General features: G+C 44.4%; 1 protein-coding gene across 1 annotated transcript in view; it reads left to right on the forward strand.

Moving 5' to 3' along the window:
- The window catches only part of dlc1 (DLC1 Rho GTPase activating protein), a 127,001-nt gene that overhangs the window by 89,028 nt on the left and 11,060 nt on the right, over window positions 1-26,913 (forward strand). The window contains exons 6-10 of the mRNA XM_084086005.1: window positions 16,672-16,743; window positions 18,296-18,377; window positions 19,683-19,746; window positions 22,509-24,178; window positions 25,125-25,304. Coding sequence (XP_083942131.1) covers window positions 16,672-16,743; window positions 18,296-18,377; window positions 19,683-19,746; window positions 22,509-24,178; window positions 25,125-25,304 — 2,068 coding nt within the window. The remainder of the gene's footprint in view (window positions 1-16,671; window positions 16,744-18,295; window positions 18,378-19,682; window positions 19,747-22,508; window positions 24,179-25,124; window positions 25,305-26,913) is intronic.

A 26,913-nucleotide genomic window follows, 5' to 3' on the forward strand; every position in this document is an offset into this window, starting at 1 on the left:
TAATTGAATCTACAGGACATACTCAGTATACAGGAGAGTATCAAATTAGAAAAGTGTTTATTTTCTAAGGAGGACAAAGGTGATGTTACGTTCTCTGAGGTCACTTGATTTGTGGTGCAAGATTGGCTTGTATTCTGTTGGTGTGACGATTTAACTACATTAACCCTAGCGTCCCTATTCTGGGCATGGCATAATAGGTGAAGAATCTGCTCAAATATGGGAACATTTGCAGAAACTAGTCGATCTGCAAGCTCAAAACACGTCTGTGATGCATTGTGAAGACATTTGGTGAGTAGAGGGGGTCAAGCACAGACACCTGTGTGAAGTATATAGAGTTTAAGTGGTTAACTCAACAGGGTGATCTCTGTTCATGATTACATTGACTTGAGATTGTTGTAGTAGTAGTACTCGTAGTACTCTACGTATTTTTCGCGCATTTGCCAAAAACAGCAGATCTATGTGCTCGTGTGTACATATTGGAGTGCATACATGCACTGTACATCCTTTAAGACAGGAACACATACAAGTATTTATGGAATAAAATACATGCAGGTATCTAAAAGTGCATAATCCTTGTGCATGCACTGCAAAGTCCAGAGTTTTATTGGTACATTTTTACACGCTCTGAGTTCAATTAACTAACTCGACAGATTTTACAGTGTGTGTACAGTACATGTGTGCTCTAACTCACACACTGCTTGCTTTAGCACTTACTTTAGCCAAGGTTGAGCAGAGGCTACATATGGTAGTGCTTTGGGAAACGGTGTGATTTAACACCTTTGGAGATGTCAACGGTGCCCAAAGCAAGATTTACAGTCAAATGGAGGGAAAAATAGAATCTCTATGATGCAGTACCTCATCTGGCTCCAAGTACCCATGTTATAACAGATTCTGAAAGTAGAACAATGGTCTGAAGCTAGATATAAAAATTAAAGAGTGTTGAAGTACAAGTGTCTGACAAATCCAATTGGATGCAAGCTACACAATCTAAGTGGTTCTCATAAATCGTCTGCGGGTGAGGCCTGTCTTCACTCACTGTGCCTATTGATTCATATGCAATCTTCCGGGAAACAAAACAATTTAGCTAGGGCTGTTTGAATGTGGTATATTATCTTCTTAGATGTTTGTTTTGCAATTTTTCTCATGTTGTTCACGTTATACAGTAAAAGGGTAAATACAGTATTAGTAGTTTTATGTGCGTGTGTGTGTGTGTGTGTGTGTGTGTGTGTGTGTGTGTGTGTGTGTGTGTGTGTGTGTGTGTGTGTGTGTGTGTGTGTGTGTGTGTGTGTGTGTGTGTGTGTGTGTGTGTGTGTGTGTGTGTGTGTGTGTGCGTGCACACGTGCGTGTGCACATGTGTGTGCATGTATTGATGTGTCGTAAGCGCTTGCACTGCGTTGGTCCACTCCACAGCACATAAGATGTGAGAGCTACAGTATCTGCTGATAGCAGAAGGATGTACGATGCATGAGTATTTTCACACACATTTGCGTGATATGCTTAACGGTTACATTATCACACAGTGATAAATGTAAAAGTGTTTGTACAAACCTGTTGATATGATACGCGTACACACACACACACACACACACACACACAGATGTATACATGCACACAGACCACAGACTGGCAGGATTCCAATACTGAGCCTGCTATCTAAACACAATATAAAAACCCCACTGGCTTCCACTCAATGCCTGACATTTTTTGGAGTGAAACATGTTGTGCTTGTGTGTATCATTTATAATGATACCTTTTTAATGCTGCAGTCAAAATGTAGAAGTTCTTAAGTGAGGAATGTATACAGTTTGTTGTATTCGGGCATTACATTCAGGGCCTGTTTTTGACCAACCATCTGGCTGAAAAATAAAATAGCAGCACAATTTCAGGCCATTGTTTGTGTGAATATGTGCATGTCAGCCTCCTGCCTCCATTGTGGTCACGATCTGTCCATCAAAGCCCGGAGAGGGTGTCGACAAGGCATTTGCTGCACTGTCTGCTTCACACTTCCTTTGTTTGTGCGCGTGCGCAAATATGTGTGTGTGTGTGTGTGTGTGTGTGTGTGTGTGCGCGCGTGTATGTGTGTTGGGTCAGTCAACTGTCTCCCTCCGCTTCCTCCTTGCCATTGTGTGCATGCATATATTCTCTCTACCCCCTCTCTCTCTCTCATACACACACACACACACACACACACACACACACACACACACACACACACACACACATGCGCGCAAACACATGTATGTGCGTGCGTGTGCATGCACTCTCTAATCAGTGTCTTATGGGGCTGGACCCAGAGGCCAGGGACAGACTATTTTTGGATGTTCCTGTTTTGAATAGTTATCGCTCACACACTTCAGATACATCCATCAGCAGTATATATCTATGTTAAAGGTGAAAGACACTTGCATACTTACAAACAAAGTCATCCAATCTTATCTATCTGTACACACACACACACACACACACACACACACACACACACACACACACACACACACACACACACACACACACACACACACACACACACACACACACACACACACACACACACACACGACAGGTCAACTGTAATGGCAGTCCACTATCACACAAAACAAGCCATCATGGACCCCTGGTATACACACAGAAATAACTTTATTATAGTAAATTGTGATATATTCATGTCTTCTCAAGTTGCAAGCATCATTCTACATTATGACTTCAACCCACCAGTGGTGAAACCTTGGTGTGACCTTGTGGTTATCAGAAGCCACTTTTATACTTAGATACTGCAATAGTGGCATAAGGAAGATCCATCATTAACCCCAGCTTTACTTTTTACCGGCTTGTGGACCAAGCTGGTCTATATTCAGTCGCTGCGCTAGTAGTGACTTTTTCATGGCTTTCTCTTCATTGGCTGTCCTTTAAGCCAATGGGGAGTCCGCCATGCCTTATGAAAGGAGGTAGGGTCCGCACACCAGTTTTAGGCAAAGGATTTACTTTATTATAGCGACAACGTTTCGATCTCACAGGATCTTCATCAAGTCAGTCCGCCATGCCTTCCCATACTCTGAACAGACATAAGAGCTCCGGTCACAGACTTCGATGCGTCGTTACTGACTGAGTGACTGAATCAGTCAGTGCAACTCGTTCACCCAAACGTCCTCTCAAGCTATGGCATCCCAGCTGCCTGCGCTACATAAAGAGGGAAATGTGCATCAGTTGGTTCAATAATCTAAACATGTTTTATTTGATTGATGAATGGCCCAAACAACACAGTTTACCTAGAGCACCCCTCCCCCAGCAGTCTGTCTGATACAATAATAGCCTAGCTAAATTATTAGAACATTAAAAACTCTGCAACCGCAATAAGGAGCTCACGTAAGGTCAGGTGAGCGTGCGTTCGTGCGTGTGCGTGTGTGTGTTTTTACAGCATTCCGGCATTCTCTTCATTCTCACAAAATAAAAGCTACGTATTTTTCAATTGAAAATACTGTCTTTAATGACACCGGGTTGGATGTTTTGTTGTGAAAACAGCAACATGTTTTACTATTAGAAATACTAATTGGAGGAGAAATTGAAGGGAATCAGGGAGTGGTTTGAGGCAGAAAGGTGCGCCGCGGACCTTATCACACCCCTGTCCCGCCATGCCACCTGTCCCCTTTACACAGACATTGTTCATCTCCGTGACTAGTGACTACCTCTGTTGCAGCTCAATGGCTGAAAAACAATGACCACCCCCCATTCTGTGCATGTATTGTACCTATATACTGACCAGTGAGGTGGGACGATGGGGCAACATTCCCATCTTGAACAGGCTGTGTAAAAGGGGCTAGAGAGAGACCCTTCCCTTCTGATTTATTATAGGCATCTGCGAGCTAGTTAACTGTTGTGTCAGGAGGAGCAGTGCAGCTGCAGTGACCTTTGGGGACCCATAACTTGGTTATCTCTCCTGTGTTTCTTTGTTGACATTGTTTACATGGCCCAGGGTGTTTGCTATTTGTTTGATAGACATGTCCATCCGCTGACCCTCACCCCTGGTTGTTTGGGGATAGAGGCGATAGCATGGGAAACTATCACCCTGAGGCACCTACACCTCCAGAGGAAGGCAATTAGTGGGTCATTTCTGCCTTGTTGGATCTTCTTCCATGGTAATTGATGTGATGTATGTACAGTTTTCTCCCACAATCGACTATTTCCCATTTTTGTATTTTCGTCTCAAAGGCTGGGCTTCTTCGTTCCAGTTTTTGACCCAATTCCCTATTTGATTCCTCATCTCCAAGCCCACACCCCTTTGTCTGAAGTGGTTAATATACGCATGACCTTTACAACCTTCTGTACCCTACAGCCGAGTTTAGTGGCAACAAGTTGACGTGTCCCTTTTCACACATGACGTTTAACCACTTAAGCTCTACATACTGTTGTACAACAAATAGTGAAAATACATATAAACAATTCACACTTTGGAAAATTGTCACCTATAATGGCACGCCCAAAACAGGGATGCCAGTTTGAAAGTGGTTAAGTCATAATAGCTGTAAACAGTAAATCAGGCGTTATTGTTATTAATTACATGTTTTCTTGAAGGAGACCTCCGAACTTTTTTCCAAAGCTTTCATCTGCTGATCCCACAGAAAATCTAATTTCCTTTTCTTTCTGTAAAGTTGTCATTACTCTAGTGGATTTGATCTCTATCTGAATCATAAGCCAAGCAAGTCTATGATGAGACTTTGATGAATGATAATAGACATTCTACAGTGGCACACTCACGTTCCCTTGGGCAACTGGCAGCACTGTTAGTCTGGCTGTCTGATGATGCCTCACACATTACAGCACAGCTCCGTCTGCATTATGTGTTTATCATCATAAAACTATTGAAGACTCTTTATCATCCTGCTGTATTATTGGCTCATATCAATGGAGGGCACAGCTGACTTTGGGTTGTGGGTGTATGTTCTGGGTGGTCAAGTGCTGTGGCTATAGTGTTTACCTTTGTTTGGATCTCTCACTCTCTCTTTCTCTCTCACCTGCGTGGGCACACACACACACACACACACACACACACAGTTCACATCATGTTTTAGCATTACTTTTTAGCTTATACAATTACCGTGAACCATAAGTATGATGTATCCATGTAGCCATGTGACCGTTGTGCCATGTGGTTTATGCTTTGCCGTGGGCCCGGCAAATTACTTGGAAGCTATTAGGCTCATGATTCCACTCGTTAATAGCTGGGAGGAACTCTCTTGAGTCACTTGTGACTCTTCTGTCAGCTGGGCCCAGTATGGCAGCCAACAACACATTGCCGGGCTAGCCAGGAATTTCGGCATCATCATCATCATCATCACCCATCATCACCCATGGCTCCTTCTATCCTTGCTCCACATTACATGTATTTCCCAGCCGCATATGGTGCCTGCCTGGTGAGACTTGCCCTCTTTATTCCTCCACTGAGTCAGTGTGTTACTATGGCAATAAAACACGGCTGGCTCCGGCCAAGCGCTGACGTGGTTCAGAGGTTCTATGAAAAACAGTAAAAAGTAAAAAGCGCACACACACACACACACACACACACACACACACACACACACACACACACACACACACACACACACACACACACACACACACACAAAGCCATTAAGGTCTGGAAAATATCAGCAAGATGTAGACACTTTCCAGTGTAAAGCCTAATTTACACTTTGTCCTGTCAGTGTCATGACACTTGCAGTGTTGCCAGGTCTGCTTAAGCGACTTTGTGCTTGTTTTTCTGTAAAGTTGCTTGTAAACATTGCGGGTTGCAGAGTGTTTGCACTTGTTTCTAAAGTGTAGTTGCTTATTTGGGTTTGCTTCCAAATGTTTTAAAATTATCGTTTAAACCAGTGGTTCTTAAACATTTTCATGTCAAATGAATGTGTATTTGTCCACGGACCCCCATCTGAAATTATAATTTGTACCAGGGACCCCCTTACTAGATTTGTGAGGTAAAAATGATTCAAAAATATATTCCACATTTTGCACCTTTTTTTTTAGCTTGTATATCGGCTATTTTCAATTGGGACCCCACACCCTGACAAGCACTTGGAATTGTAGGAGTTGAGGCATTACATTTAGTTTGACTGGTTACAGACAAATATTGTGAAAATAGCAGATCTACAAGCTCACAACGCCTCGGACTGCCAGGCGTTGTGAGATTGTAGATCTGCTATTTCGCAATTGTTACCTCTTTCCTATGTTATTTTTGATGAATTGAGTAGGCTACAAAGGACCCCAATGGAAACAAGCCATAATGCTTTATGGGTTTAAAATCCTCTTAACAGACCTTGTATTGAACTGTACTTCCCTGTGCTTGTCTTTGCAAACTGTTAATAAAGTACTCAATCAATCAATCAAGTTAACAATTTGGCAATTGTTTGACCAGTTTTTATGGTATAGTTTGTTGATTACTTTTGATGCAGTATACTGGTATTTTTTCATTACTTTCTTTCTCTTTTCCCCCCTTTTTTAAGTCCTAAAAAGGTGTTAAAAGTCCTTAAACTGTCACTTAACTGTCATGTGGGGACCCCCACCACAACACATGTTGTTTCTAAAGCAACCTGTGCGTGGTGTATGAAGGACCTACGTGTGCGGCTGGCCATTGTAGCAGGAGACGCGGGGGCGGGGCGGGGGGTTAAGAGAATTATCATACCTGCAACAGTTTCTTTTCACAGCGTTACTTGCGCTTTCTTTTCACACTAATTTCGGCTCACAAAGAAGGGGCGTCTCTCGGTTGTCTCCTGTATTCTAATCAGAGACAGATAATATTATGCTAAAATGAGCACCAGTTGTTGTTGAGCCGCAGACAACAGGAAAGAATTGGTTAAATGAATAGACTGTGGACTCCAGGCGGGAGTCCTGTGGAGAATAGTTAATCACCCTCAGTGGAACCGTAGAACTCGTTTTTAAACGTTTACTCCCGAAATATTATAACAATAGAAATATATTTAAACATTTTAAATGTCAAATTGGCAATTAAAATAAAGTAAAATCTGATCTCTTGCCGTATACTGTCAGAGAGTAGGCTAATGAAGGTTTGCGTTGTGACGCACCCCAATGTAACGTTAACTAACTAGCCGCCAGCAGAGTCGCCAGAGACACTTGCTCTGTTGGGACTCAGTGGTGGAAAAAGTAGGCTACTCAAATTCTTTACTTAAGTAAAAGTACTGCAATATACAAATCCCCTGTTAAGTTACTAAAGTCCAGAATTTAGAATTTACTTGAGTAAAAGTACAAAGGTATTGGTATCAAAATGTAGGCCTATTACTTAAAGTATACCAAAAGTAGAAAGTAGGCTTACTCATTATGCAGAATGTCCCGTTTTCAAATATATAAAAATCTTTTGGAAATATAGGACTAGGCTATTAATAGTCCTCATTGTGAGCTTATATATCTGCTATTTTCAAATGGCCGAAATGTATATAGGGTTGAAGTGGTTAATGTTTTGTAATAATAATCTAAATCTACAAAGTAATTAGTAACTAAAGTTTTCAAATAGGCCTAATTGTTGTGGAGTAAAAGCATATTTGCCTCTGAGATGTAGTGGAGTAGAAGTAAAAGTAGGCCTACTCAAAATTGGAAATACTCCAGTAAAGTAAAAAACACCTCAAAATTGTACTTAAGTACAGTACTTGAGTAAATGTACTTAGTTACTTTACACCACTGAATGCAATTGCGGCAATTGCGTTCTGACGCACCCCAATGTAACGTTATCTATACCTGATTATCTCTAGCCTCCAGCCAAGCCGCCAGAGACACTTGCTCTGTTCTCCACAGGGTCTGTCTGCAGGCTCTGAGCCCCCCTAGCGCACTGTGTCCCAAACAGTGGGTCGGGACCCATTTGTGGGTCGCGAGTAAATATCCCCTTTATTTATTTTTTCATTTCCTTTTTCTTTTCTTCAAATCTACAATTTTCATGAATTAAAAACAAAAAAATCAAAATAGTTTCATAAACAAATGCCAAAAATCCAAGAAATTCCATACATTCGTAATCAAATGTTTAATAGGCTAAGAAGTGAAAATATCTGATCTACAAGCTCACAAAGCGTCTCAAAGCGATGCGTTGTGAGCTTGTAGATCTGCTATTTTCACTAGTTTGGGTCCCGGGCAAACGTCTAATTTATCTTTAGGGTCTTGATCTAAATTCTAAAAAGTTTAGATCAGGTGGGCAGTAAGCCTAGTGTTGGGGGGGGGGGGGGGGGGGGGGGGGGTGGAGAGGTGGAGCCACGGATGAACTGCCCATTCCAAAAGCCTGACTCACACACGCTCCATTCACATTCCTACTTGGGACCTCATTCAGGAGGGGAGTTGTAGACAGTTGTAGTAAGACTTTTGAAAACTTGCGGATCAATTCAGACTATTATCATCAACGCCGCCAATTGAATCTATATTAACAATGGATTTATTGTCTTGCCCGAGGATCAGAGGACATTTTTGGAGATGATCGTATGCTTTGAGTTTTGTACCATATGTTCTGCTCTGCGTTGGATCTATATCATCATGCGGGCTGAGCCGTAACATTGGAGCTAAACCTTAACGGACACTCAACGGCTCGACCGATCACATTTAAAGATGATTTTAACTCGTAAGTATGGTTATATTAGTTGCTTATGCCACAATTATTTCTTAACATTTCAATTACATCGAATAAGTAAAATAATAGGCTACAAATAATAATAATAATGATCATAACAAGTTAATAAGGCAGTGTAGTGGTTCCTTTGGGTTTTTTCTAAGAACTTATATTTGTGTAGGGTTTCGGTCAAATCTTGTAGGCTACGTTTCTTTCAAATGCAGAAACCATAAGTTTTAAAGTTGGGCTTGGAAAAAAGTCTGGAATCAATGCCGTGCCGCTGTCAGATAAGCGGCCATCCAGCCTTGTGAATCACCAAAGATAACAAACTAAAGTCCTTGATACTCTGTTGCATTCTTACTATTATGTCCGTTTGATGGATGTTTAGGCTACTTTGTCCAAAATAAATCTAGGGTATATGTTTAGACCCTTTTACGCACACAGCTAGAGGGCACTTCATTAGTGTTGGCTCATTAGTGGACTATTTAACGTCAAGAAAACATTTTAGTTAAACATCTCAGGGATATGTCCTGTTTAAACCAGTAGTTCTCAAACTTTTTCATGCCAAGGACCCCCAACGGCCTATGTATTTGGCTGCGGACCCCCATCTGAAAATATTTTGTGCAAGGGACCCCCAGAAGAGAGGATTTTTGTAAAAAAGAAAAAATGTTCTAACACTTTAAAGATTTTTCAAAAAATAGCAGAGCTTGTATACCTGCTATTTTTGAATAGCCAATGTATGAATGGATAAAATGATTGTCATGCTGTATTAACACATTCTGCTGAGGACCCCCTGGAACCCCCCAAGGACCCCTGGGGGTCCCCGGACCCCACTTATAAGAACCAATGATTTAAAAATTGAACAACCTGTGGTGGTTGATTGGCTGGCTTGACCATTTCCAGTGCCTGCAATTTGTCTGAGAGCACAATTTGGCATTTGCCTAAATGGATACCTTTTGCTGAGGAATTTTAAGAGAATGCCTTCTGTTTAGTGGCTTTGTAAATCCCTATTTTAGACTTGTGTTTGCCGGCTAAACGTGGATTGTGGTGGGCTGTGTGCTCTTCTGTCTACACATCTCTCATATTACTTCTAACCGCGTTCCCTTGTGATTACTTATGTCATAGGCTGTGGCTAGCCCTCTATCTCCAAGGATGGGACTGTAAGATAACAGCACAGTGGGCTTCAGTGGAACCATAACACATTCTTCTCACAAATAGTAGACCTGAATTTAGGAGTTGTATGAATGAACAAACAAACACACACACACACACACACACACACACACACACACACACACACACACACACACACACACACACACACACACACACACACACACACACACACACTTATTCATCATAACACAAGGCAAGTGACATTGCCTCCACAGAGACTCGCAACACCTCTGTTCCCCAAATAGATTCCCACATGAGAGGTTTTTGAGTGAGTGAAAAACCATCAGAAAACATTCCATAACAACTATTACTGACTAGACTAGACTACCCCCAGACATGTACCACGTAACAGGCGTTCTGGTCCAGGTAGTCATTGGCCAGCATTTATTACTGTGAGGAGGAGAGCAAATGGGGGGAAGCACGCTTCATTGGCACTCTTTGTGAAACAGGAAGCATGTCAGGGGCCTTATCTGAAGGATTTACATCCACTTCACACACACACAATTTCTGCCTGTCCTGTGAAGAAACATAATATTCTGTTTGCACTTAGCCCATCCTTCTTCTGTTCCTGCTGCGTTTTGACATAATAGACTTGAGTAAGAAAGCTGTCCTGAGATCCATTTATGAGGGGATATTTGTCAGTGGCAAGGCAAACAGCCGACGGTCATCTGACTCTGGGTCAGTTGAAGGCTTATGAGAGGCTTTGTATGTTTTTTGGTCACCTGATCCACGGCTAGGGCCATTGGTATGAGCATAAATCTGTCGTCAGGGACCACAGGCCTTCAGGGTTGGCTTTGTGATGATCCATCTGGGCCAGCTGTGCTTTGCTTTGCTCTGTGTGTATGTGTGTTCGTGTCTGCATGTGTATTGTGTGCGGCTGATAGCCTGGTGCTACATAACCGGAACGGGCCATGGTGCTAACCTCATTATTCTTTGTGTGTGTGTGTGTGTGTGTGTGTGTGTGTGTGTGTGTGTGTGTGTGTGTGTGTGTGTGTGTGTGTGTGTGTGCAAGGGGCATGGTTTGAGGCCGACCAGATGGTGATTTTCTGGGCACCACCATCTCACTTACCGGTACTTTGCAGCCAGACGTCTTAGGGAACCCCAGATGTCTCAACCAATCACAAAATCTGATACCCATCAGAGAGTTTAGTCAGCCTCCAACTTTGCATTCCACTATAATACTCTGGAGTTTATTTTTCTTCTTTTTTGGTTGACTAAGACTCATTGTGCATTTTTGCTATTATTGCAGTTGCGATGGACATCATTTTAAAAGCATCACAGGACAAGAATTGGTCAGAAACCGGAAGGAATAAAAGGGAAATGTTTTTTTAACATTTGTTTGAAATTAAAGTTTCAACTTCTCCCAGCTGATGGTTGCTCAGATGGTTATGATGAGCACTCGGGGGAGCAGTAAGGGGTTAAAAGTGTCTTGCTCAGGGACACTTCACCACATAGCTGGGGCGCGCACCGGGGACTTTATGTTCCCCAGATGGCCTCTCTACCCATTCAGCTATGGCCGCCCATAACATTTTCATCAAACTGATATCACCGTGACCTCAGAAAGTGTGAATGTCTGAATCTCTCTCTGTGGAGGCGAGGCAGACGGGGAGGAATACTGATATTTAGTGTACTACATTTCACTTGTATATGGTATTGCCATTAAACCACATTCTGGCCCAGTTTAATACATCACCTGTTGTAGACCCACTTCACAGCTCCTTAACAAGGACCTACCCCAAACTAGAGTCGATAAGAACCCCTTGATTGGTTCTGTGCTTTGAGGCCTAATGAGTATAGGGTAATTTCAGATAAGGAGTCAAGGAGCCTCAATTCACAACAGTTAATTGTCAAGTAATATTCTTCACAGGCCTACATCAAAGACCCAGGCCCAGCAATAATTGTATTCAGACTCTTGTCTTCCGGTTTACCATGTATGTATGTAGCAAAGCCTTTGAGGTGGGGAGCTGATTGCTTTGTTTGGTAGCTGCTAACAAACTCCCACTGGATCTGAGCATTCAGACCCAGCCAAGCCAGACCTTGCTGCACTGGGGGAAAACTTTGGCCGGCAATTGTGAGAATTTCCTGCCACAGGAAAGGAGAGGAGAGAAGGGGCGAGCAGAGTTGAACTGAGAGAGCGAGAAAGGAGAGAGAGAGAAGAAATGTGGGTGAAGAGAAGAGAGAGGAATGGAGTGAAACGACAGTGGGGTGCTGCTGGGTACTTTTAGAAGTGGACAGTGGATAGAGGGTTATGCTGACGCCTCCTTGGCCCCCAACCAGTTCAACTTTGGCACAATTCCAAGGGAAAAGCCACTCGTGATCCATATGAAATCTCTATTAGCATCGGCTTGGCTCCTATTAGTCGAGTTATCTGTTTCTGATCTCTCTTTCCATCTTTCCCACTGAAGCCCCTTTTCCACCAAAATAACTTTGTTTCTAGAGCTGATTCCATTCTAGATTCTTGGAACCTGGGCAGAAGTAGTCCCCAGTTACCCCAGGTTTCATTCCAGGCCTGGCCAGCAGTGTGGCGAATATGACGAAGTGTCCATTTCACAGGGGAAATTCAATCGTCAACGGCACTTACAGTTTCCCTTTTCTTTTCTTTTTTTAATGATGATTTTTTTGCTTGCTTTTTCCATTATTTATATCGCATCTGCATCTTCCAACCCGTAGAATAGTGACACGCCCACTTTGGTTCCCAGTTCAGAGAAAGAAAAAACATGTATTATTATCCAGTTCCAAACCAACTTTTAGGGTTCTGAACCAATTCATTTTCAGTGGAAACACTCTGAACTGGTTCAACATTTGTCGGGGAAAAAAACGCAACCGGTTCAACCCCGATGTCTCTCTCTGATGTTAGCCAAAGTATTTCGCTATGAAATTCTTTTTCACCAAATAGGAATGCCACAAAGACTTCTGTACATGTACACCCACATATCTCAACACACAGACATGTTTGGAATGAAGTGAATTCATTCTGTGCGACTGCTGCAGTGCTCAGGCTGCTGTGAGGCACGCTACGTATCCATCTGTCTCTGTTCTGTTCTGCCTGACGGACGTGCTTCAGACATCCTGTGTGGCCCCCTCAGGAGGACATGATGATCTGGGCAGGAACCCGGCCCATGCATTGGCCTATCCAGCTGTGTGTGTGTGTGTGTGTGTGTGTGTGTGTGTGTGTGTGTGTGTGTGTGTGTGTGTGTGTGTGTGTGTGTGTGTGTGTGTGTGTGTGTGTGTGTGTGTGTGTGTGTGTGTGTGTGTGTGTGTGTGTGTGTGTGTGTGTGTGCGTGCGTGCGTGCAGTGTGTGTGTGTGTGTTTGCGTGTGTTGGTCTGTCCCTGTGCATGGGACCATACAGTATATTATCCAACGCTTATACTGTATATAAATGATGTCTATGTACAATCTGGGTCTGACTTTAAGCCAGTCAGTCTATAGAAACAGCAAAGATTAAGTTATTTGGAGACCAGGAGAAAGGAGTGATTTGGCAGGAGGTATACTATACTTCTCTTGGTCTGTGTGCTGCCTGGTAGGAAAGCAGATGCCAGTTGCCAGTAGTAGAATGAATGTTGTTGTTGTTGTTGTTGTTGTTGTTGCCTCATCTCGCCATGCTTCTAGCTTGGTTAGGAAAAAAATGGCACAAAGCAGACATAGATCTCATCAAACATGGTGTGTTTTTTAACTTAACAAATCCGCTGTGGAGTCTACTTGAACACTGAGTTACTAGTAAAAAATGAAACAAATTCTGCTGCTCAAGTTATATTATTACATGTTTGGAAATGTTTGGTAAACTGTAGGAGTGTGTTAACTGTGTTTGTGCCAATTAAGCGGTCTGGAACTTATAACATTTTATAGCTGTAGATGTACTGTATCTTGGAACTGGTGGCCTCTTTCCCCCATTTCAACTCTGGTTTACTTCTCTGTATTCAGACCGCTGGTCATAGATAAACCTGTAGTGTCGACACTATTAGTTGGTGACTTAACTTTACGACATTGAGTCTAATTCTGTGATTAGAGATATCATATTTATAGACAGGAGACGCTTGTCCAGTGTGACTTTGTGGCGGTCTTGAACCATGGGGGCACTTGCTTGTACACACAATCACCGGAGACGTTGTTTGTGTTGGCCGTTGCCCCACCTATTATCTGCCCAGAGACAAACGAAGGCGTAGTGTTGTAGCCGGGTGGTCCGCAGCCACGGCAGCGCCGCTCTGCTCACTTCCTATGAGGAAATAAGGAAGAGGAAGTGAGGTAGTCCCATGGCAAGGCATGAGAAATGAGGGTGGCCGCCGGACGGTGTGGAGGACAAACGCACACAACATCAAACACACCCATCAACCTTAAGTTATGGGAGTACATTTGAGGCAAAGGGTAGTGTAGGGCGCGTGAAGTGCTATTTAGAACTACAGAATTGTTTTTTTATATATTTTTTTGTTTCTATTGTTAGGTTGTTTTCGCCAGATGCCCCAAGCCCATGTCCACTTCCTGCAGGCAAACAAAAGACAGAGAAACACTCTTGTTAGGCTAACTGAATGGACACAGTTGTGATTCTACGCCGGGATATTTATTTTTGATCCAGTCTAGTAGTCACTGTCATTTTAAGATAAAACTTTATTGATCCCTGTCAATAATCAAACCAAGATGAATTACTTTAAAATAAAATAATGAGCTTAGATTCTGAAGATATCTGCACTGGGTACCTGAATGAATGAAAATGTATCAAAGTCTATCAAAAGGGAATATATGAATGGATAGACATTTATTTTCGAAGCCATGAATTACAAATGCATTTGGTCCTTAGAGTCACCAAGTCTGCTTTGGTCATCACAGAGTTATCGGCAACATACCTTCTATCCAAATGGGGTGTGGTTTTAGACATCTTGTCTGTAAAAGCCCCCACTGGACTCCATAGCGGTCTTTTAGGCCAGGGCATAGGGGGTTGTGAGCCAACTATGTGTTCTGTTTCTGTTTTGCATGTCAATGAGTCCACTGTCTTTTGAGTGGTTTGTCTTTAAACATGAGTTTGGATTTGGCAAACATGCACACAGACACATGCGCATGCATACACACAGAGGAAACTCTAAGCCTCCGTACCGCCTGCTTTCAAGAATGTTGGTATAATTACCCTTTCATTTGTATGTTTCACTGGGTTCACTACCCTCTAAAAATACCTAGCCCACATACAGCCCAATACACATACAGCATCTCAAGACGTGTAGCAGTTCGCATCCACAGCAGGGGAAAATGAGGCTCTATTGTCACATAAAGAGTTGTGAAACATGGTCATTAAAAGTGTTATTTGACACCTGGGTGCATGTTGGTGTCACCAGGGGGGCTGTGAGAGTTCTTTGCCCATGGAAGTGCAGGGAGGAGACCCTGTCTTTTGGTCGTGTCACACCTTGTTGCCTGTGTCTGCAGTCTAGGCTTGTTGTTGGTATGTAAATGTTGTTTATGCTGTGTAGACTAGAGTCTACACCACATACAACTTTTCTGAGATGAGACCCTTTTTGGCAGCCGTTTTGGTCCAGCTTTTTCTGTCTGGAGGCCTGTTTGACAGCTTCATATTTTACCCTGTGTTCCATATGGGCCATCTCAGTTCCCAGTTGAATGTCTACCGTCTAATGCATCCAGATGTTTCTTATATCTGTCACACATGTACCCGTAGGCTTTGACAGGGATGGGTTGGATTCTCTGACAACTGCATTTCTTGTTTTATTATCTTCTTGTGATTTAAGCCTCATTTGCTCTGTGTTATGCGCTGAAAATAAATTATGTTCAACTTGACATTTTGTTAGCTTAGGTGAGTGACTGACAGACACGATTTTACAACAAAGTGTAGCCTAAATTAGGCTTTAGAAAGGCAGTTCCTGGGTGTAATTTAGCCCTGAAATGAGCTGGAACTGCTAGGCTGCTGATCTGAAGATGAAGCAAACCACTCTTCATCAATGGCTGCTATTAGCTCAATCATGCTCAGCCAAACGTAGCACCCCTATTATAGGGGAAAGGGACATTAGCAGCTATTGTACTCTGTGATTGTAAAGATTGTAGAATTTGAAACCAGGACATTAGAAGTACCTATTAAGTTTGTTTCAGCATGTGCATTTGCACTTTGAAAAGCAACTGCTCATCATGGCTACTTATGGCTTATGCTGCTACTATCTCTCTTCCTGCCATTGTCCCGTTGGTCTTCTGTACTATTATTTTCTTAGTGTGCATTTACTTTTGTATTTGTAAAAGAAGACACAGTGCCTGTTCCATGCAAGCAGCAGGGCATTGAGCAATTTAGGACGCAGAGGTGTGGGACACCATTTGAGGGCTTTCACAGATAATTGGGAGATGTCCCCAATGTCTCCTTTGACACACAGTGGAACACAACTGATAGTACTTAGCAGAACAAGTCCAAATGTCGCACCCTCTAGTCTGTTTAAAGAGACTGACGGTGAATTTAGTCTGACAATGTTGTGGAAATGTTGGTGTTTCTTCAGAATGTGTGAGTGGTAATGCTTGTCTCTTTCAAGTTAGGAGTGAAGAGAATGTCTATGGCATGTACTAGTGGCACACATGTAAGTAGATTGTATGTGAGGGAGCTAACACAGTTAGTGTGAGCATTGCATTGAGCCTTAGGTTTAGAAACATGAGAGGAGAATGACAAAGTGTGAGATAGCTAATAAGTTGAAGGGGTTCACATTTGACAAGAGACTGGCAATTATATTATTTCTCTGCACCATTTTGACAATATTAACAAATATGTGTGTCGTACTTGTATTGCCATGCCATGTGTTTGATGTAATTTATATATTTGTTTTCTGTACTGTGTATGACACAAGTATTGTTTATAAAGTCTCCTCTTGATCTTAAGCTATGTGTACTACAGCCCATAACATGCCATCTATGTGTTTCTCTCCTATAGAAATTGAAGCCAAAGAAGCTTGCACTTGGCTCCGGGCAGCAGGGTTTCCACAATACGCCCAGCTCTATGAAGGTAAACAAACTCAGTATCACATTAACAGGGTGGAATCTAATAACACTACATTTCTTTCTTGTCATCATTCCTCAGAATGAGTGTGTATTTACACCCCATGATATTTATCCTTCCGATTAAGCTTTTTTGAACCCCTATGCACTTCCTCACTCACACAAACCATCACACACACTCACACAAAGACATGCAAACACACAAACAGCCCCCTTCTCTAACAGAACATTCTTTAGAAGTAAGTGTTTTTGCTTTGCGCCATCAATGCCTCTGTATTTGTACAAGCAGATACAGCCCTGACTATAAACCCAGGGCTACTTTACCGTTTTCTGGGACCAACTATTTAACATGAAGATGAAAAAAAAAACTCACGTTTTCTTGATTCCGTTTACATTCTGAAATTTGCCACAAAGTAAATTAAAGGCCACGCTTGGCCTTTCACTGAAATCCAATAACTTATTCTGCAATGTTGATATGTCATGTCACTATTTCAGACCGTCCAGATTTCAAAAGATTTCATGCAACTATAGGAACGCTGAAAGCAAGACCAAACTAGCTTAGTCAATGTGTCATTGCTCACTGCCACCGAACCATGCCAGGTATCCAATTTGTCAAGAGAACGGCACGTCCAGCATGTTTCTGCACAGTCAGGTGATCACAGTCAGTGAATGTGAAATATAATTGATCACATAACAGATACACTTCAAACGGCAATCTGTCAGACCAGATCGGACAGCTTTGCGTGTTGCTGACTCATGGATGGCCCATTACTTTCATGGAATTCGTGCCCACGACGTACAACTCATTTTTCCTTCCTTTGTATCCATAGGACAATCTCCATTGTCTGTGTTGTCAGAACTATTGCCCCACTAAAGATAAGCAGACAGATAGGTTTTTTTTCCAGTACAGTAGGCTAAAGGCTCATGATTTTCTTATCACCTTTACCCCAGAGGGTTTGGATCCAGGATTCCCAATCAGGGTTGGGTCAACACATTCCAGCAAATACCTCAGAATCTATTCCTCCATCTTTACACCCTGATCGGTTTGACTTACGAGCGTTTAATTCCTTCTAGAATTGTACGGCCACAGCTTGCATAAAATATATACGTTTGTGAAGAGGTTGTGCTGAGAAACACGAAAGAACCAGAAAGAGAGGCTCAAAAAAAGAGGAATCGGCATTCCATTGGAACGTTGGGGCACCTATTGTCATTTTTCTGTCAATCCCCTGCTCTCTGCCACTCTCCCCCCTCATCCCCCCTGCCGTCCCGGCTCTGAAAGCTGCAGCTGTGTTTGTTTGGTCGGCTAAGATGCTGCTTCCTTTTTTTTTGGCTTTTCATCAAGGCTGTGTAGGGGGGAGAGGGTGGGACACCAGGATTTGGGAGTTGTCTTGAGTGGGTGGGTAGAGTTTGTAATCTATTACAATACCTGAGCACATTGATCCAATTAGTGACCGAGATAATGTTCCTACTAATCTCTCTCTCTCTCTCTCTCTCTCTCTCTCTCTCTCTCTCTTTTTCTCTCTCTCATTTTTTCTCCCTCCTTCACTCTTCTTTTTCAGATGCCCTGTTTCCAATCGACATCGCCTCTGTCACTAGAGACCATGACTTCCTGGACCGCGATGCGATCGAGGCTCTCTGCAGGTGAGACTTTGAAATTGAAAAGATCCTGTTCAACTCTCCCATGGTGCCTTTCCCTGTCCCACTCTGTGCTCCATTCCTGTGCTTTTATTTACACTCTGTCTTTCTCTTTCCCTTCATCCGTATTATCTCTTGTTTTGCCCAAATGAAACCGTGAAGAGGGAACTTCAAAAGGTGGCGTGCGGCGGAAAAACTTGCAGATGAGATGAAAGCGTTCCCTGATAAGCAGCTTGGAGCCCTCTCTACCTTTCACTCTCTTAGTGGTTCTCTCCATCTTTACCTCCCTCTCTCTCCTGTTTATTTTTTCACCCAACTCCTTTCGCTCAAGGACTGAGAGTATTTGATCTCTCTGCTATTAGGAGCGTTTGTGTTATCCCAGTGGATAACATATCTTGTTTCATCCCTGATGTCCCCTGCTCACGCTATGATCCCTCTCACGATACTTTATTCTGCCTCTGTCACAACAGGGAGGCAAAAAGATCTGCGGCTTTATTGATTTGAAATTTCAGGGACAGAAAAACAGATCTACAATTGCAGTAATGAGATATATTATGGTCCATGTGTGAATCCATATCGAATATGGAGACACTTCATTACTTTAAATTCCAAAAAAGTGTCGTCTGGCTGTTTCGATTACGAGTAATTGGAGTGGTTGGACAAACGGAAAGTCGGGGGAACAAGAGCGCCTACCGAGCGCTGGAGAGGACTGACCTTGCAGTGCTGTGTCGTGCCACTGCTGTATAAATTACCATACGAAGGGGAGGAGGTTAATGGCTTTTTAATGGAGTTGGCTCCATCCTCAGATTTTGGCTCTGTAGCCCTAAACCACAGCAGGTGTCCCTCCATGCATCTGGAAGCTATCGCTTCAATCTCTATTCTCCTGCCAGATTTTCACCCGTCTCCTCAATTCCCTATCCTTCTCGTCTCTCTCCCCGTTGTCACATGATCTGCTCTAACAGCTCTCCAGAGGGAGTGACCCCCCCCCCCCCCCCTTTCACCCTTACAGCCCCTCGCCAGGTGGCTGAGGGGATAAGCTTTCCGTCCCCTCCCTAAGTTTTCGTCACCGGTCCAGCAGATTTCTTTCTCTCTGTTCCCTCTCTTTTCTCCGTTTCCCAGTGAGATCTGTGGCTTGTCTATCAGCAGCTCATTAGTCAGTCTGGATGCCCCCCCACACCCCATATCTCTTCATGTCTTTCTTCCTCCGCTGACTCTTTCTGTCTGACATCGCAGCATATATCCTGTGAAGTGGTGAGAGAAGTTTGCAATACTTTATAACGTTTTTGCGTGTATGTGTGTTTGTATTTGCAGGAGACTGAACACCCTCAACAAGTGTGCACTAATGAGACTTGAGATATCGCCTCAAAGAAAGAGAGTAAGTGTCAAATCAAAATTGAACTGTATTAATATAGCATTTTTCACACAGTGAAATGCAATGCAATGTGCGTTACTTTAAGTGAAGGTTAGTGCACAGACGAAAAAGCAGGTCATGATTAAAGAATAGAGACAGAATATTGGCACAGACAGGTGCACACCGACACACAAGCACACACATGCATGCTCACTTTCGCCCCTTTCCAAAAACTCCCTTCTTTACATCAAACCACAATTGGCCTTTCTGAATACTGCTGCATCTTCTCTCAACTCTGCATAATGACAAGGCACCTGCTGAATTTATTTCTATATCAAGTGTGTTGCAAGGACCCTAAGGGGGGGGGGGGGGTATTTTAATGTCTAAATGAAGGGGTTCTATTGACCAGGACCTCCCCTTATCAAGACCTGCTCCTCATCTCTCTCAAGCGCTTCCTCATATGTTTGGCTCACCATAAAAGGAAATACTGTGCAGCTTTCATGGTGCACTTAAAGCATTAAAACAACAAGGTAGTTTAGCATCATTTCTATTTTCTATGGAAAATCCCTCCAGGAAGGTATCCGTTTCTATTCCTCCAAGCCAGTTAGCACAACTAACCCACTTTTTGTCACCACACACTAACATACAGTGACAATCTGTGACCTTGTTTTTGTTTTTCCTAAAACTCTCTAACAGCCTTAAGTGCTACACAGTATCATCCTTGTTCCATGTGTAGCGGTATTCATTAGGCCACCCTCTCCGCGTCACCTTTCATTTCAGGAGTCAACAGAGAAGAGTAGAGGAGTCAAAGAGGGTATTTGCTCTCTTTGTGGGACGACCCCCCCCCCCTTAGTCAGCTTAGGAATGCATTGATCTCTCCAAGTCTTCAGATTCTCAAATCTCTTGCCCTCTCCCTCTCTTTAGTCCCACTCTCTCTCTGTCTGTTTGTCTTTGTTTTTTTGTTTTTATTGCAGTAAATGTATATTCTGTATCTTATTTTGAACTGTCGTCCTTTTGAGGTTCACAGTTCAAAGTTCCCACTATTGATGTGAGATGGTTTGAGGATGAGTGCACCCGTTTCAAACAGAATATCCCTTTATTTCAAATTCCATCCGGCATGTACAGTATGTCAAGTGAGAAATAAGCCACGATGGTGTATTTCAAAATGTCAAGAACAACCTAAGCCTCTGTATATTTATTACATTGCTTTACCTGCTTTGGAAGCCCGGTACAAGGCAAACGCACATTTACATCAGTTTCTACTGAGGATGGATGTTTTAGGATTTTGACATTTGCAATTGCATATCACCTACTTCTGAAAAGAAACTATCTGCGAGTCATATCTGCACAGGGAACTCCCCGTAGTTTGTTATGTAGCTTAAATTTGTGTGATAATGAAATCCACTTTAACCACTGAGGGCAGTGATAGGTATGCACCAGGCTTATGTTACATCTCTTTCTTTTGTACAGTTTTTTGTAAACGGATGATGTTCATAATGCTTATAACATATAACTTATAACTCAGAGGAAGAGAGAGTTTTCAGGGTTTTAGCCTGTGGATCACATCAAAGACTGAGGTGGGGGCACAGAGAGGTGAGGTGAGGGGGGGGGGGGGCTGTTAAAATGTGGCCTGTGGTTTGGTTTTATGGACTTTGGTCGCCACCGTTATTAAGAGCTGTGAAGAAGCGACTTCTCGGCTCTCTGGCTTCCTGTGTTCCTAGCTCAGTGTGTGTGTGTGGGGGGGCGTGCGAGCGTGCGTGCGTGCGAGTGCATATGTGGTTGTCAAAGAGAGATGTTTATCTTTTATGAACATAGCTACAGGCAGATTAGCTTATGGGAACACTGAAGTTGTTGCACCCCTGTATCACACTCAGGTCTCTGTGTGTTTGTGTTCCTGTGCGTGCGTGCGTCCGTGCGTTCGTGCGCGCACGTGTGTGTGTGTGTGTGTGTGTGTGTGTGTGTGTTAGAGAGAGACATAAAGGGACAGACAGACAGAGAAACTATAGGGGGGTTGACCCTAGCCTGCCCGACTTCATAGTGAACTCTGGGGGTCAGGATGGAATTTCCTGGACTCCCTTTGGGGCGAGAGATAGATTAACCAGAATGGGGGGGAGGTCTTTCTAAATATGTGACTTAACCACTTAAACCCTACATACTTTGTTGACTGGGGTACAACAGGGCTCTATCCATGGCCCCTCCTTATTCCCTCTACGCCAAATCTCTTTGCTGAAACTTCAAAATGCATTTTGTTCAGTGATTAAGTCTGCCTATTTTTGACAAATGTTTGCCTATTATGACATGCCCAGAATAGGGATGCTAGGGTTAATGTGGTTAACTATTCACTGTCTGTGTTTGCAATGTCCGAGCAGTCAGGAGGCAACTGAGGATGACTATTCATATAGTCATATGCTCAACCACAAGACCACACTTACTGCAATGCCACTGTGATGTGTTTCCATGCCATTTTAGGAAATACCTCTCAAATGACTTCATGCTTTTAATGAATGCCAGGATTTTTGCCACCAAGAGCTTATAATAGAAGTCTTAATAGAAATCACTTGTGGAAAACTGTGACATTTTTGATGATGAATATAACATTTTAGAAAACAAATCTAGAACTCAAAAATGTTTCCTGGATCATGGTTAAGAATGGCAAAAAGTCAATGGAAAACTGAAGTGCATAATGTTTCCTAACTATTGCTCTCCACACTTCTCTTTTTTCATCCTCCACTTACCCACCTATCCTCTCCTCCTATCAACACCCTCCTCTCACTAATGTTTCACAGAGTGAGGACTCAGATGAGGATGAACCTTGTGCCATCAGTGGTCGATGGACCTTCCAAAGAGACAGCAAGCGCTGGTCCCGCATGGAGGAGCTGGAGGTCTTCTCCTCCCTGCCGGCAGGGGCCTCCCAGTCCTCCTTCCCCCAGGACCAGGTCTCTCCGACGGGCACGCTCACCCTCCGCGAGGGCCACAGTTCGGAGAGTGTGCTGAGTGATCTGAGTGAGCAGCCAGAGGTGGGCTCCATCCACAGCAGTGGGAGTGGAGGGAGGGAGGATGAGAAGAATCACGCCGGGGCCCTGGCAACCCAGGCCCTGCCCACTGGTGCCACCCGTGCCAGCTCGGTGGCCAGCATGTGTTCGTCCTCAGGCACCGGTGGGTCTGGATGTGCCATCGAGGATTCCTTGTCTGACGGGCTGCCTCCTTCACCCCTGGAGACACTCGGACAGTTCACCTTCGACGTGAAAGCGGGAATGGGGGGCGCATGCTTGGAGCGAGGATTCGGCGATGGCGGCAAGAGCACACGTTCACGAGCGAAAAGCTTCCTCAAGAGGATGGAGAGTCTGAACCTGTGGAGTGGCACCTCGACAAAGAGGAAGAAGAAGCTGACCATCAGCGGAGGCAAGCTGGAGATCAGCGGGCCCGTCATCAAAGAGGGCCTGGACGACAACAAACTGCGAAGGCTAAACTGCGTGGACATCTCCAGTATCGCCCTCGACCACAACCTCAACCACCGGAACCCGGCCCAAACCATGACACTGAACCGGAACCGCTCTGTGTCGTACTCCACCCAGACCAGCAGTGGCAGCACCGGCAGCAGCCAGTCCGAGGCCAGTAGCGGCAGCACCGTGAGCACGCCAAGCCCTGTGACCCGAGCCCGCAGCCACAGCACGGCCGCTGGCTCCACCAAGAGAGGAGGGATGTACTTAGAGGGCTTCGACCCGTTCTCCAGCGCTCTCCAGCAGCAGGCCTCAAACCAACAACCGGCAACGCCTGAACCCAAGTCGGCCCCACCGGCACCCTGCCAGGCCGGCAGGAGGACGACGGTGGACGAGCAGAACCGCAGGAACAACCACGGCGACCGAAACGATAACAGACAAGTCCCGGAAGAGGACGAAGAGGAGGAGGAGGAGGAAGAGGACGGCGTGATCTTCTTCTACCTACCAGAGGGTCACAAGCCCGGAACCTTCCCCAAAGCCCTGCAGGACGGGAGTGCACGCAACGGGAATGACAATGGGAACTCTGTGGTCCTCAGGGGGCGTCAGAGCAGGCGACAGCGCCGCTGCTCCGTGGGCTCCGCCGACAGCCGGCTCAGTTTCTACGACAACGTGCCCTATGCCGAGAGAGAGGAGGAGGAGGACGAAGAGCGCAAGCTGGACCAGGTGCTCCAGCACGTCAGCGGCATGCAGCGCTTCGTCAACGCCTGGTCCGCAGCTGTGGCCCGGGAGGACGAGGAGGAAGAGGACGAGGAGGAAGAAGAGGAGGAGGAATGCGACTCGGATTCGGCGCTGGATTCGGCTTCCCCGTGTCCATCGTCACCGCTGCAGAACAGACTGGAGGAGACGGAGAACGGGAGCGATCAGGACAGCACGGGGAACCCTCTGGGTGAGGGCGACGACGGGATGAGGGAGAGACGAGACTCTGGGGTGGGAGCATCTCTAACCCGCACCAACAGGTCAGTGGGAATCTAATACAACCCCCTCTTTTTAATTGACTTGATTGATTGTTAATAGCCATAGAGGGAGAGAGAAAACTGCCAAATGGCCAGTGTTACCAAACTACCTGATGCTTCTTAGTCTCTAGTCTTTGCCAGGCTGTACCTCACAGCTCGAATGGCCCAGGGACAAAGGGCCATGGAAGGAAAGGGAAGACAAATCGGAGTGCAGTAGAAAGAAAGTGAAAGAAATGCCAGTGCAGTGACAAAGAGAAGTTTTCCGTTGAAAGACTTAAAGACACAACGATAAACGGGGGGACGCGTTGAGACCACTCTCCTTACATAATCTGCCTGTGCACGGACGGAGTACTCTAGTCTGGAATGCTCCTTGGTCTCTATGGGGACTGTTGCCATTCTCTCAGGAATTCACAGACGGGATTCCATTGGGGAATTCAATTTGCCCTGACAAGCTGTTGAGTGATACATACATAAATCCCTGTAATCCCAAATATGATCATTGAGCACTTAGGAAGAGGGATATATGGCTCTACTTCAGGTGTTCAAGCGAAGGAAATTAGTACAAATAAAATAAAATGCTTTGCTCATGACTCGCAGGCAGGTCATGGCAACCAGGGGCCTCCGTCTGTGACCGTGTACGTAGATATATGGGCGTGCATAGACCATGGCTGACGTAGGGAACAGAACAAGTGAAAGAACCTTTTTGCATTTTTTTCAGTTAACCATGTGAACCCACGTGTCCCTATTCTGGTGTGAACATTCCACAAAAGTATCAGATCTACAAGCTCACAACGCGTTGCACCGCATTGTGAGCTTGTAGAAGGCTTCTTTTGGTGAAGAGATCCGGTGTAGAGGGGAAAAAAAAGGGGGCCAAAGATAGGCCTCTGGGGGACCCCAGTCAGCAAAGTATATAGGGTTGTTAATGTTCCTCTAATCATCTTCCCTACAGGCCTCAAAAGCTCCGCTGGCCCAGCTTCCAGAGCTCGCATCGGCCCAGCCTGGCCTCAGCCCAGCTCCAGATTGGCTGCCAGTCAGTGCTACAGATGAACCTGCTCCAGAAGCTGTCCTTGCTGCAGCTCACCGCCCTGTTGGAGAAGCACACTCCCACCAACAAACATGGCTTCAGCTGGTGAGTAGACCAGACGCAGCAGTCAAAAGTTTGTACAGGGCATGTACATGCATACATACTGTACATATACCACGGCACCAAAAATAACACACCACCTATAGGGCACATACATCATTCTGATTGGTTAGAATGCACTGTGCCCAAGTCAGTCATAAGCTCCCAGTGCGTTATATGTATATGTATGCGCTTATGCAACGGTGACTAGGTGAGATGATGGACACACACAGATGGGCATAACAACTTGGCCCAATCGAATGAATCCACCATACATTCACCACTTTCCCCTGTTTTTCCCCCCAACCCACTACGTCTCCCATCTCCTTCATCTGCTGGTCATTGTGTAGTACACTGACGGGTGCCTGGAGGAGTTGGGTTTCAACATTCTTTTCCCAGGCCAATAATTGCTGGGAAAGGGTGTACATTGTCTTTTCCTCAACAGGGCAATCAGAGCCGACGTTCACACGCACGGTGTTAGAGCAAGAGCTGGCGGTTGGAAAGATCTCCCCTCAACAATTATCCCTCAACCACCACTTTATCCCCCTTCCTCTTGAATACAGGCCTGGCCTCATGCTATTATTGCCCCTCACGACTGCCCAATGTCACTCGACATCCCCCTAATTCCTCTCTCTAGTGTTAGGACCCGCGTGTTACAAATCCCATTCTCCGTCTCCTGCACATTCCTCTGTTCTCTTCTTCTCTCTTCCCTTCCTGTTTTCTTTTACCAATTGAACATTTAAGTGTCAGGAAGGGAAATCAGCATTTCCCTTTAAAGCCTTTATAGATTTATACTCGAGCTCACAACGCATCACAATAAATTGTGAGTTTGTAGATCAGCTATTTTCCTTTAATTCAAAAACGAAGCTTAAGCATTAAGCATTTATACATTTTTCCTTCTTCCCAAGCGTCGGGCTGGAAAAGGAGTTATGACGGTCTTATGATAGGTTGTGGATCACGACAGCTCTCTGAAAGACAGAGGCCACTTGTTTATTACCGCTGGAGGCCTGCACATATTCAAAGATTCCAGTGTGAGATTAGTAATGTCCCTCCTTTTCATTCCATTTGTTCCATGGAAATGCACATTGTATCTCTCCTAAACACACCTAACACCCACGCGGAGAGATACACACCCTAGTAAAACTAGGTAGCCCCGGATAGGCATTTATGGACTTGCCACTCACAGAGTATTGAGACAGTGAGTGCATCAGTGGCCCTCTCTTTGATACCCCATATACACAGCAAAATCCAGAGTGCTAATTCAACTGCAAGTGTAAAAATGGAACCTTAAGGGCCTATCGAACAGCTGTTAAATTAACATTCCGGATTTTACTGTGCACCCCCCCCCCCCTCCCTCCTCCACTATTGTTGTCTCCTTCTGTTTATCCACCCCTCTCATAAACTTGGAGTCAAGCTTCTGCCGCCCAGGAAGTGTCTTATGTAACAGCCTGCATATGAATTGTACATTTTGCAGTCATGAGGCTCAACTCAATCAGTACACTCACAGTCCGTATCACATTTACTTAACAATGACCGAAGCTGTATTTTTTGTGTTTATTTGGGTTTGAACTACAAGAGAAAATAATGAACCAGAAATGAAAGCCGTAATTCTTTA

Source organism: Gymnoscopelus microlampas, assembly GCF_963454915.1.
Source record: "Gymnoscopelus microlampas genome assembly, chromosome: 2".
Classification (NCBI taxonomy): Eukaryota; Metazoa; Chordata; class Actinopteri; order Myctophiformes; family Myctophidae; genus Gymnoscopelus; species Gymnoscopelus microlampas.